Raw genomic sequence first — 12831 nt, forward strand, 5'->3', positions numbered from 1 at the left:
TGTGGGTAATTATCAGAAACCGTTGAACAGCCAACACATACACACGTCAGGATCATGCTTCAGAGCAATAAGGCATGTTTGTGGTGTGTGTGCGAGAAAGGGGAGGAAGGGAGGCTGTGTGTGTGTGTGTGTGTTTTTGCTCACCTGTTGTGGTGGTCCTCGAGACTGCAGGTAGGGGGGCTGCGAGGGGGCTACAGGTGTCTGCTGGGGAGGGGTGAAGTATGGGGGCGTTCCTTGCTGCTGGCCATACCCACCCATACCCTGTTGACCGTAGGGCGGGACCTGCTGAAAGAGCCAATCACAAAAAGGTTAACAGCAGGCTCCTCTCTTTCCTGTAAGAAAAGCCTCTCAGAGAACAGGTCGAAGATCAGGCTAACAGGCCGGCCAACAACATATTTTATTCATCTAGGATTATTAGATAACAAAGAACAAGACTTTGGCAACATTCCATCTGAAAGCAACTGGGGGAAGTTGTCAGAAAAGCTGCACGTTCAGTCTCCAGACAAACTACCATTCTCTCTCTCTCTCTCTCTCTCTCTCTCTCTCTCTCTCTCTCTCTCTCTCTCTCTCTCTCTCTCTCTCTCTCTCTCTCTCTCTCTCTCTCTGTCTCTGTCTCTGTCTCTCTCTCTCTCTCTCTCTCTCTCTCTCTCTGTCTCTCTCTCTCTCTCTCTCTCTCTCTCTCTCTCTCTCTCTCTCTCTCTCTCTTTCTTTCTCACACACACAGCTGGGAAAGGGACACAGAGCCAAGTCCAGGCCATCACTGTAATAGGGGACATGTGGATAGGATAGACCACTCCAGAAAAGAGCAATTTCAAATCAAGATCATATGCCGGGCATCCCTACTGGGTCAGAGTCTATTACACACTGGTTCACATCATTAGGCATTACTGGACTTGACGTAGCATATTCCTCACTCACACACAAACAATGACTCACACATTTTTGCACACACAAAACATGGCTTACTGTGCCCCAGAAATCTAAACATTCACCAATTTTCTTGTCATGTTTTCTGTTAATCGTTTACAGCTCTGGCCAAGACCTTGGCCGCGGTCTCGTTAAACATGGCATAAGCTGCAATTTGAGCGCGTGCAGAAGCCAATGCTTGGTTAAGTCCTACAGACGGGGGTGTAACTGGACTGTTTAAAGACTTCCAACACACACTCCAAGAAACACACACACGCTACACATCGTTTTAAACCTTCCTGACATATCCAGGCACCAAACAATAAAATGTCATTTTAATTTGAAGGATTTATTTAGGGTATGATGATATTACCTTCAGCTCACACAAAACACAGTCTCTCTGTTATGACTGGGACGGGTCCAAGTGCAGTGCATTCAGAGTTTAGTCTTTACTACAACTGTTAGGCAGTGAGGGCCCAGCCTGACATGTCTCCAAAAAATCAGTCCGTAAACTGGCCATGTAAAATGTCTGAAATCTTAGGAGTCCAGGAGGGAGGACCTAGAACTAGAGCACTTTGAAGTGGAACTAGTAGACATGGCAAGGTTTTGAAGTGCACCTAAGAGGTGAGATGTTTGTATATATCCATTGCGCGTATATATTTGGTGGGTGTAATGTATGTATGTAAGTCTATTGTGTGCTATGTGCTATGAGTGCATGAGTGTATATGTGTGTACGTGTATTCTGTGTGTGTAATCTTTGTGTGTGTGTTTTTGGGTGCGTGTGCACTTGTGTGTGCATGTGTGAATGTGTGTTGCTGTGGCTGGCAGTAATGAAGCCAGTGGTGATGTTGGCATGAGCAGGGCAAGGCTATTAACCCCACTGCCAAGCAGGCTGATCTCAATGTGTCTGCAGACCCTAATGAGACACTCCTTGTTCTGTCTGCATTCAGTCTTACGGCTCACACACACACACACACAAATGCCTAACATCTTAAAGACCATTCACTCTTCGTCTCACGACGTACACCAGACTCCCACACTAATACCACGTTGATGCTACTTCACTCCCTCGCCTTTGGGCGCTAGGAAATGGGACAGGTTTCTGATTTGAGGATTAGCCGCCATGTTGATCCAGCCATGACAGACGTGGGCTGTTTCCTCTATGCTGAAGCCAGGCACTGCGCAGACAGAGGGAGAGGAATTAAAGCTTAACAAGCAACAGCCTGTCAGAGTGTGTTTAGGTAAGTCGCCATCCAGACACTGGGCAGCCTGCTTTATAGGAATGACAACATGCCTGAATGGGTGTACCAGCTGAAATATGGCTACGCTGAAAATCTGTTCATTGACTCTCTCACAACACACACACACACACACATGAAACAAGTTGGCAACACAGTCAAATGGTACGAAACGCTGCAGAAAAGATGACTGTCTGTAGCAAAGCCCTAAAATGTTGTGAAGCAAATAATAATAGGCTGTATAATGTAAGTCTGCTGTCATAAAGCCAGGGGCTTACGCTTCAAGCACAGAAGCACAGACCAATAAAACAGGGACAATGCACAGAGGAATCCAAGCAATCCGTCAAAAATCTATCAAAACAAAAGTCCTGTGAAAACAAAGCCTGGCAATATCCCCCCGTTGTCAATGGAAACAGACATGCCGCCACGGTAACCCTCGGTGAGGGCAACAGTGTGTGTGTGTGTGTTTGAGATGGAGAGACAGCAAAAGAGAGACAGTCAAAGAGAGGGAGAGAGAGAGAGAGAGAGAGAGAGAGAGAGAGAGAAAGAGAGAGAGAGAGAGAGAGAGAGAGAGAGAGAGAGAGAGAGAGAGAGAGAGAGAGAGAGAGAAACAGCTTGTAATTCAATTGGGCCAATGAGCATGGACGGCATTTTCATAATTCTATCGCCGTGGTGATACGGCTGGCTGGCGACAGGGCCCTTGCCAGGGCACAGGAAGCTCATTTGAGTGACATATGGATCCAGCCAACCAGAGCGGTGTTGGAGCGGTAAGCAGCCTGAACAGACATGACAGGCATACAGAGGGGCACATTAGCATTAGCACACTAGCGCTGTTAACGCCCCCGCAACGGATCACAGCCTGGCAGTCACAGCAGCGACGAAGGGAGACGGAGGGAGAGAGAGCAGGGATGGAGTGAGGAACTGAGGAAGAGATGGAGGACATTTGGGTGACATGAGAAAAAGGAGAGGGTGGGATGCTGGGGTTAGATGGGGTAGAAAACGGGTAGAGGGGGAAAGGAGTGGAAAGCCTTCAGAGAGCTGAGGGAGAGTGGAGGAGAGGACGACTGAGACACCCGAGAGGGGCAGTAGAGAGAAAGACTTCTAGATCCGTTCACGGCCCCAAAAAAGCGATAAGATACAAAAGCTACAGCCGAACAACACTGACTACATTACCCATGATTCAAAGAAAGACCCAATCACTAAAGGTTATCTCTGCACCTCATGCCACATGAATATCCACTGACTGTCTCTACAGTACCTCTTTAGCATACAAGCCATCGGTATTGAGAAAGGCTCGTAGCGTCTAACAAAGGTTATCGGTACACTTAAGACGAAACAAATCAGCCGACTACGCCACTCCTAGCGATGCTATCTAGCCTCCCTCTATGGGTAAGCATTGTAGCTAGGCCGATAGTGATGCTAGGATAGCGCAGCTATTGCTTTTTTTAATTTCCCCACGTACGCATTCACTCCGCGGTGAGGTGAGCCCCTAAATGCGATGTGAGTCGCCGAGGCGATCAACAATCCAGGCTCATGATTAAACATAAGGGAGGGGGAGATTACATCGCCGTCTCTCCCAAGGTGACTAACCTCGGCTCTGTCTGCATCCTCTGATCCTTTACTCTCGCTCTCTCTCTCTCTCTCTCTCTCTCTCTCCATCCCTCTCTCTACTCTCCATACACCAGCCATTTGACACCTCAAGAATGAACTGCCCTTGGAAAGTCGCGTATACAGAGAAAAAGAGAGAGAAAGAGAGGAGAGAATGAGAGCGATAGAGAAAGAGAAAGGGAGAGCGTAGGCTGCAAGTAGGGGAAAGAGAGAGTTGGTGAGAGGGAGTGAGATGAGACTAACCGGAATTCCATAGACCTAGAAGCTCTTTCTCAACAGTAACATAACAAACACACGCCTTAAATGTTGGCATGTCAGGGCACATGTCATGAGTGCAATGCTTTACAGTAGAAGTGACATATGGTTTCATAATAAAAGGCCCTCCATTACAATACAACCAGACATCCATCCACTGTGTTCAATGAATAATACGAATCCATGACATTCTGCTGCAATACACTGGTGCTTATTGACCTTTTGACATTATAAAAGTTACATTCAGCTTCTAAAAAATAACTATTCAGAGGGCCTGTGAATGAATCCTAGTTGGAGTGGCAGAGTAGATGACATTTCATTGATTGATTGAACTGTATGTTTTCGTATTCATATCTGTCGTCATTGGATCTGAGGGCTGGTGTGTGTGTGTGTATATGTTTGTCTGTGTCTGTGTATCTGTGTCTGCCACCGCTTTCACTTGCCTGCCCTTTCTATTACCAGGCTCTTCAATCGATGGAAGGAGAAAGCCAGCCTGGTCTATTGTGGAGCCTTTTATTGCTAACTGGCACTGCGGTGGCTGTGGTTGTAGCAGGGAGCTGTAATGGAGACGTCTGAGAAGAAAGCGAGGTTAATGTGCTCTGTAATGTGTGTGTGAACAACACCGCTTTGCTAGGTTCTGGGCCCGTGCCACTGATTCAAATGTTTTCCCCTACTAAACTCCTGACCCCGATCCGAGGCCAAGAACGAGAGAGGCGAGGGGGGAAAAAAGAAAAAAAGGAAGAAAGAAAGAAACAGAGAGCATTAGACACAGAGAAGAAGAGAGCGAGAGAAAAGCAAATCTGATTCATGTGGAGAAAATGGTCTCATTCCCCTCTTGGATGACCCTGAATAAGATAGTGCCTGTGGGGAGGAGGAATTTAGATTTTAGCCTGTGATCCAGGAGAGGGTATGGGAGGTATTCTATGGCTGAATATAGACCTGAGAATAAAGATAGAGGGATGGAGAAAGAGAGAGAGAGAGAGAGAGGGAGAGAGAGAACTCTAGGTTATCTCTGCAGGGAAAAAAACAACATGAATTATTGAATCATTAACAAATACAATTCCCATAGTGTCCTCCTTACTTGAAAAATGCATCTTTGTTAAAAACAAAACAGTATGAGAACTGCATTGAATTTCTTTGCAAATATCTCCTATCACACACAGCTAGAGACTGTGCTATGACAAGCTTTAACTTGTATAAGTCATGTCAATTACATCGAAATAAAGACAATGCTAACCACACATCGCTAGTTAAACGACTCCACCTCCTTCTTAGTGGTTAGCATCAGGACATGAGATTATCCTTCAGATTCCCCGGGAACATCCACCAGCGCTTGATTAGCCCTTATACATGTTGACAGTGTCAATAAAGTTATGTGAAACAGCCTTGGCAGTGACATTGTGACCTGTCAAGTTCTATCTAACGCTACAAGTTATAACCTGCGTGAAACTGACAGAGTGTGTCTGAGTAAAAAAAGGCTTCAATGTTGTTGAATCTGAAAGGCAGGAAATAAGACAAAACCAGCTCTCCCAGTGTACATTGTGTGATTTTTGAGGGACTTCAAAAAGGAACATTATCAAGTTGCCTGGTGATATATGAAAGTGGAATATAACCAGGATGAATGAAGTATTCAGTCTACAGAGTACACAAGAGCCTGGGAATTGCTGCTCTCTTTGAGCTAAAATACAAACGTACAAATGATGGGGCAGACCTGACCTGTATAAATCTTCTTCCAATCTGGACCGAAATGAAGATGAATTTCAGGAGAGCCAATTAATGGAGGAGAGTAATCCTTCCAACTCGGCATAAAAAACCCCGCTCGGCTTCTCTCTCCCTCTCTCCATACATCTTCATTTTGTCTTTTCATTTGCTGGAGTTTAGCACAGATAACGGCAGTTCAGTGTATGACACTGAGAGTTTGGCAGAAAGGTAAACTCTCTGAATCAAGTACCATTATGACAGGGAAAACACCATTATGACAGGGAAAACACCTACAAACACCTACAAACACCTATCATCCAGCAACATGGACTACAACTGAAGTCTGTCAACAGCTTCAAGTATCTACACAGCAGGAGAAAGCATTCCCCTAAATTCTCCTCAGCACCCCATTTAGTAACTTTGAAAGATTGTTTTCTTGAACTGAGCCAATGAAGAAAAGAAAAAAAATTACAACACAAGCCTTGGACTGACAATAGATTTTAACTCAAATCAACTAACTGAGTTAGGAGAAACGATGAACTGCTCGGGTAACGAATGACGTACAAGGACGTTTTTATCTCCGGCTAATGGACGCATGGCGTTCTCTGTGGCCACGGCTGATTGGCTGAGGCCTGTGGAACAGTGGGGTAATAAAAGTTACAAATGAGAGCAAGCTATTAGAGCCATTGACGTGCTCAGGGTACCTCACTAATTAATTGATCCTGAAACTTCATCTATTCTGCAGTGAGAGGAACCTTAATTAATCAGCCCCGCCGTATCCTTGTCCTCTCTTCTCTCCTTCCCTTTATCCCTCACTCCTTTTATTTTATGTCTTCTGTTTTAATTGTGCGCTGGAAGTGCCTGGGGTCCCGGAGTAGTGACAGGGTGGAGGTCTGTTGGAAGAGTGTGTGAAGGGAGGGGGGGCTTTGAAGACCAAGGCTTCGACATTTCAAAAGCCTTTCAAAAACTGGCCTGCCAGGCTAGCCCCCATTGGCCCTCTTCCCCTGCCTGCTCTCCTCCCCTCATTCTTTCTTCTTTCTCTCTTCTCTGGTGGAGGGGTGATTTATCTCAGGCTGTGGGCCATCCGTCAGGTTGACCAGCGCTTGGTGCATTAACCCCACAGACAGCCGGCTCTGCTTCTAAGTGGTCGAGCCGGCTCCAAGTGTACCTCAGCAGGACGGAAGCACAGGGCTCAATCAATGCCATAAATTACCCATCTAATTCCCAACAGTCAATACCCGTTTGGCCGGCGAGGTGGTGAGATCCCATTTTGTCAGAGTGGAGAAACAGGCCTCTTTATGGAATGCGGGGACAGCGAGACAGGAAAAGGTTTGCGGCGAGGTTACATTTTGCACAAAGGTGGGAAGTGGAGGGGGCTTGACTTGGAGTCTGCTCTGAGGGAGAATTAAAGAGACTCTATTAAAGAAAAGGGATCTTGGATTGGCCTGGGGGTCTTCTACACTGGTGGAGAAGCTGAGGACATTTACATTACATTTAGCAGACGCTCTTATCCAGAGCGACTTACAGTAAGTACAGGGACATTCTCCCTGAGGCAAGTATGGTAAAGTGCCTTGCCCAAGGACACAATGTCATTTGGCATGGCCAGGAATCGAACCAACAACCTTCTGATTAATAGCCCGACTCCCTAACCGCTCAGCCATCTGGCCCCAGGACATGCACAGACGATCTGCACTCCAGTTTAAATTGTTGGATTCTATTAACTTGGTTGAGTGTGTACGAACCATGCGGCCACCACCACTGATGGTTTCTCCCTGGCTTTGTTGACACATCCCCCCTCCTCTCTCTCTGTCTCTCTCTCTCTCTTTCATTTCACAGGCAATCTTTTTCCTCTCCCTCTTCCCCTTTTCACATCAAACACTAATGTTTCCTTCAAATTTCTTTTCCTCTCTGTCTGCCAACTTTGACATCACAGGAAATTACAGTTGGAATTGGCAGCCTTTTTGCTTTCAAGTTCATTCCACTTCCAAACAAAATGTCGTCCTCGTCCTGTCATCAGACACCGGTCGCTTCTTCTGCCTCCCTGAGATCTGTTTGTTCTGCCTCCCGTGGACGTAGGCTCCCGTCACTCCACTGATGTACACACACACACACACATCCCCACAGTTGCTTAAAGATCCTGTAAAGTAAATTCCATGTTTTGCTTCTAAGTACATTATATACGTGTGAAATGAGTTCCTGAAAGCATGTGCAAAGCGCTAAAACTTTGTCACACTGAAATGTGGAGTTAGACCGAAGAACAGTTTCTCTTCCGTTTTCATATCAGGTTTTAATGGACGGAGCCAAAAAATGCCCTATCTACGTCATTTCGCCCCATCTAGGTCAGATCACTGAATGGCTGCTCCTGCTGTACTGTTATTGTAGCTTACATCGGCTAGCTAGCTAGCTTCAGGATGTCTCCCTCCACCCGCAACTGCATCTTCCCTGGATGCAAGAACTCCAGCTGCGCTGCAACGCTATAAGTTCCCTGTTGATAATGAAAGGAAAAATAGGTGGATAGATTTTGTGAAGAGCCACGCTCATGGAAAGCTTCGGTTAAACTCCAACAGCCGCCTCTGCGCCACAGACCATTTCACGGCAGAGTTTTAACATGGACCAGAGACAGACGGGGTTCACCAACACACGGCTTCTCTTGCAGCGCGGAGCCGTACCGAGCATCGCCCCCCCGGCCGTTCATCCTCCGCTCGCACCTGGACCATCCACCGCCGCCAGCAGTTCATCACTCAGTTCTGTGTGCTTGTTATAATTATATTAGATAACTTTTCCAGAGGTATCTCTGCTATGAGTTAGTGCAAACCGCTAAATTGATATTAGGCTACTCGGTGTAGAATGATGGTATTTTGGTGAAATGGTAGCTAATGTGTTAGAAGTAGCCTAGTTGGAGAGCTCACTGTCTGCTGTCTCTGGTGTCCATTTTTACTGTTACAGCTCAGGGGAACATTTCATTTATATGCATCTGTATGTTTCACTCATTGAACAAATAAATTCTAATTCTATAAGGTTTTGTTCGGCTTGACATAGCGTCCATTATCTGGGTCGGAGGCACTAGGCAGCGAGGGGCGGAGCTTCAGCTCCTTCAGGCGACACGCCCCCCCAGTCTCAAGAAGAGAAGACAGCTGATTTTTTCACGATTTCAAAGCCTAATTTAACATACTTGTCGGTGTTATTTTTTCATTCGAATTTGGATGGGTAGTTAATAACACATTATTCTGTGGTGTGGCGAACTTAAAACTCGTTTACAGGTCCACTTTACAGGATCTTTAAGGACGGGGTCTTTTGTTCTGAGATAAAACCCCATTTGTTTAGTTCAGCACCCATGCTTCATAAGGCGGTATTAAAGTGAAGAGCTTTCTGTTTGGTGGTTTAACAGTGGTAGAGGGTGCACAGGATGGGTGTTTGTGGGTATGCATATGCATATCTACGTGTGTGTGTTCAGTGTGTGTCTGTGTGAGTGCGTGTGCATGTCTGTGTGTGTCTGTGTGTGTGTGTATGCACGTAACAGCCCTACGTAAAGGAGCTTCTAGTTCCTTATTTTCCCAGCGTCTCGCTCTGGTGCTCAAGGCTGTCGTCAGCGGGGCGGTCAGGGCAACTCCAACCGCCCCCAGGGAGGGCAGACAACCTGGGGAGGATCTCATCCACAGCCCGTCACTGTCTCTGACACGCACAGTCACACACACACACACACATGTGCACAGACACATATACACACACAGACACTCATGCACACAGCAGAGAAATCCCCCAGTGCATCCCATCTAGACATGGTGAGTGAGAAGAGAAGAGAGAGGAGGAGGCACTGCGTTGGTTAAGTTCTAACGACAGACTGGCCAACTGAACAGCTATGTTGTGTATGGGGGATCGACAGGGGGAAAACCAATCACTAAATGGATTTGGTTCCGGCTGCTTTTTAATATAACAAATTATAAAGTAGTAATTGTTTTAAAAGTCCATTCCAGATAGCTTTGATATGAGTGATACTTTAATGAATCAATGATCATTCTGTGAGTCAAAATTCTTCTTCTTTTGAGGCGTGATTCTGACTAAACCCCATGTGGCATAACCTTACACAGTGGGCTTGACCACACAGCTCTACAACTGCTCTCTCTCACACACACACACACACACACCATGACAAAAGATGACAGCCAACAGGGAATCATAGGTGTCACCGACACCCGCGTGCGTCCACGACGCCACGTTGCCTGGCAACGCCCCAGCCCATCCATCTACGCTGCACAGAGCATCCTGCCGGGAGCACAATGCATCATGGGGGATCATCAGGGGCCTGTCATGTTGTATATCAACTAAAAGCCTCAGCTCAGAGTGTCAGTACTACACGCTCAGCCATCATCAGACGGTTCTCTATTAGTAAAGCTTGTTACAGTCCGAGACGCATGCCTATGTATGAAATAATACAAATGGTTTAGTCTCCCCAGTTATAAACTCATTACTTTCAGACAGTTTTATTTCACAAATACACTCTGGAGCCTCAGCTTTAATGTCAGTGCCAGATAATTAGAACTTTAGAAGCTTGCTCCTTTGGTCACGGCCAGGGATAACAACAATAATTTTATTTCTCTAATTATGCTGCGTGGCGGTTCTGAGATTGCTGGCCCCACGGTCCTTCTCCCTCGTGAAATGTGTCTGAGTTTTCGCAAGACCCAAAAAATTACTGGAATTTGTTTACGGATGTGTTTGTGTGTACGGGTGGGAGAAAGTGTGAGTGTGTGTGTTTGAGTGTGTTTGTGTGTGAGCAAGAGTGTGTGTATGTGGTAACAGTATATGAGATTGTCTCATTTACATTTGTGTGTGTATATAAATACTCCAGTGCCCGTGTTGCCTAGGACTCTGGTGCCTGTGTGGAAAGCATGCTGATGTCATCATCGTGAGCCAGAAGCGGAGTGGAGCTGCAGCTTGATTGTGGTCTCTGATGTGTCCTCCTGCAGTCTACAGCCCAGACCCAGACACTGGAGCTAGCTAGGGCCTGGAGCCCAGCTCCCATCAGGAAAAACAATGAGACTAATATCGCAGGGAGCTAATATTGAACATGAGAAAGCAAGGGTAAATGATGAAAATGGTTTATACAGCACGAGGGAACATTTCCTTGTTTACTCACTGGATCACTGTGCACTGAGCTAAGACGTCTCTGTACACTGCTGTTTGTGTGTGTGTGTGTGTGTCCCCAAGTGAGAAATAGAGAGAGAGACAGAGACAGAAAGAGAGAGACAGAAAGAGGGAAAGACACAGTGTGTCGAAGTGTGTAGGCATATGCTTATAGTGAGGCACAACACTGTCCGTCCGTCCGTCCGTCCATCTTTCCGACCATCTGTCGTTCTCTCTCTCTCTTTCTCACTGCTGTCAGTGGCTGTACCATGTGCAATAGAGCCCTCGCGAGACACATTCAAACCTATACCAACAGTCCAGGCTAATTATAGCTGAATGGCAGGGGGACGCTTATACCAGAATAGCATGGCCTGCTTTAGTGGCAAAGCCACGCTTTTAACAGCAAACCAAGCTCAGGGAGATACTCTCCCAGTCAATTCAGAGACAAAGCTTTGGCTTGCAACTTGCCAGACAGACACACACACACACACGTAAGAAAAGTATGAATTTTCCTCATGAGCATATCCACAAACTGCTTGCCTCTTTTTCCTCTCTCTTTACACACGCACATAAATAGAAACCCTGAGACATACACACAACCACATACACACAACCCCCACTTTGCCTCACAAACACATGCTGCAAATGGGATTTACTTTGAGTCCATGAAACAGACAAAAACACTATTGTTTGTAACACAGCCCTATTGTATGTGTCTGACTGTAGCTCCCTGATGTTTGCTGGCTCTGGAGACTGGGATAAATGTTTACTGCACAGAGAGAAAGCATTCCAGTGCTGGGTTTCATCATCACACACATGCAGACATCAAAACTGTCTTATTCCACTGGGAGACTTGGGGGAGTTCATTGATCAACACCAATGACACTTCCAGATGCCAGCGGCGGAGACGCCATCGTCTGTGCCTGGCACTTTAGGGCTAAATTTGAAATTGAACATGCCAACCCCTTCAAGGGAAACGGCTTGAGAATGTGCGAAATGAGCGACGAATATCCCATTGTGATGTCATTTATGATATCGGTGACACTTTCTGTTTGGGGCACACAAGGTACTCACTCAGTTACATTTAGGCACAAAAGACACACACGAACACACATACACCTGACATGATATTCTCCTCTGTCATACCCTGCTAAACACACGAACCAGCAGTTAAAGGGACAGTCCACCCCAAAAATCTAAACTACGTGTTTTTCCTCATACCTGTAGTGCCACTTATCCATCTAGTGAGTTGCGGAGGTTCAAAGATATCGGCCGCAGAGATGTCTGCCTTCTCTTGAAAGTAGAGGAACTAGATGGCACTCGGCTTGTGGTGCTCAAAGCGCCCCCAAAAATACATTTGAAAAACTCAACGACAATTACTCTTTCCAGAAATGACCTGGTTGCTCAAGATAGTCCACAGACCTTGTTGCGAGCAGTTTCATGTAGGAAGTTTGGTAGAAAGATAATAGTTTCCAACATCAAACTGCTAACAAGGCAAAGAGGAAAAATATGTACTTTACTTTTTTGGGTGAATTGTCCATTTAAGCATTTGTTAGTCTGATCTCATAGTGGGTGAGAGTTGTATGAGAGGATGCAGAGATAGACATACCTGCTGCTGAGTGTACTGGATCCCGCCCATGGCCACCTGACCCCTCCCCTGCATCCCCATTGGGTATCTGTGTGGAGAGGGCGATCCGTATGGCTGGCTGGGATAGGGCCCACCCTGTTGCTGTTGAGAGTATGGGTTGTTGGCCATCCCATAGATCTGGGAGCGCTTCATAGCCATGAAGTCCATTGACCCCACCTGTGGACAGAGCAATGAGGTGAGCTGGAGTGAACTTCAGGGGCCTACAAGCTCCAAAAATACTTTGTCTGTTTGTTTGAACAACCGTCATACAGTGCATTGAACCTGAAAGAAACTGAGGTGTCGGGAGCAATTCATTCCTTTCAAGCATTTCAGATCCTTTTAGGGTGTTTCAGGTCCCGGGAGATGATGGAAAAT

At 46.3% G+C, this 12831-nt stretch overlaps 1 protein-coding gene across 1 annotated transcript in view; it reads right to left on the minus strand.

The window, feature by feature from the left end:
• LOC134026656 (AT-rich interactive domain-containing protein 1B-like) overlaps nt 1–12831 on the minus strand; it is a 120292-nt gene that overhangs the window by 88770 nt on the left and 18691 nt on the right. The window contains exons 2-3 of the mRNA XM_062469547.1: nt 12439–12633; nt 145–285 (exon numbers count right to left, since the gene is read on the minus strand). Coding sequence (XP_062325531.1) covers nt 145–285; nt 12439–12633 — 336 coding nt within the window. The remainder of the gene's footprint in view (nt 1–144; nt 286–12438; nt 12634–12831) is intronic.

Source organism: Osmerus eperlanus, chromosome 9 (assembly GCF_963692335.1).
Source record: "Osmerus eperlanus chromosome 9, fOsmEpe2.1, whole genome shotgun sequence".
In the NCBI taxonomy this organism is placed as follows: domain Eukaryota; kingdom Metazoa; phylum Chordata; class Actinopteri; order Osmeriformes; family Osmeridae; genus Osmerus; species Osmerus eperlanus.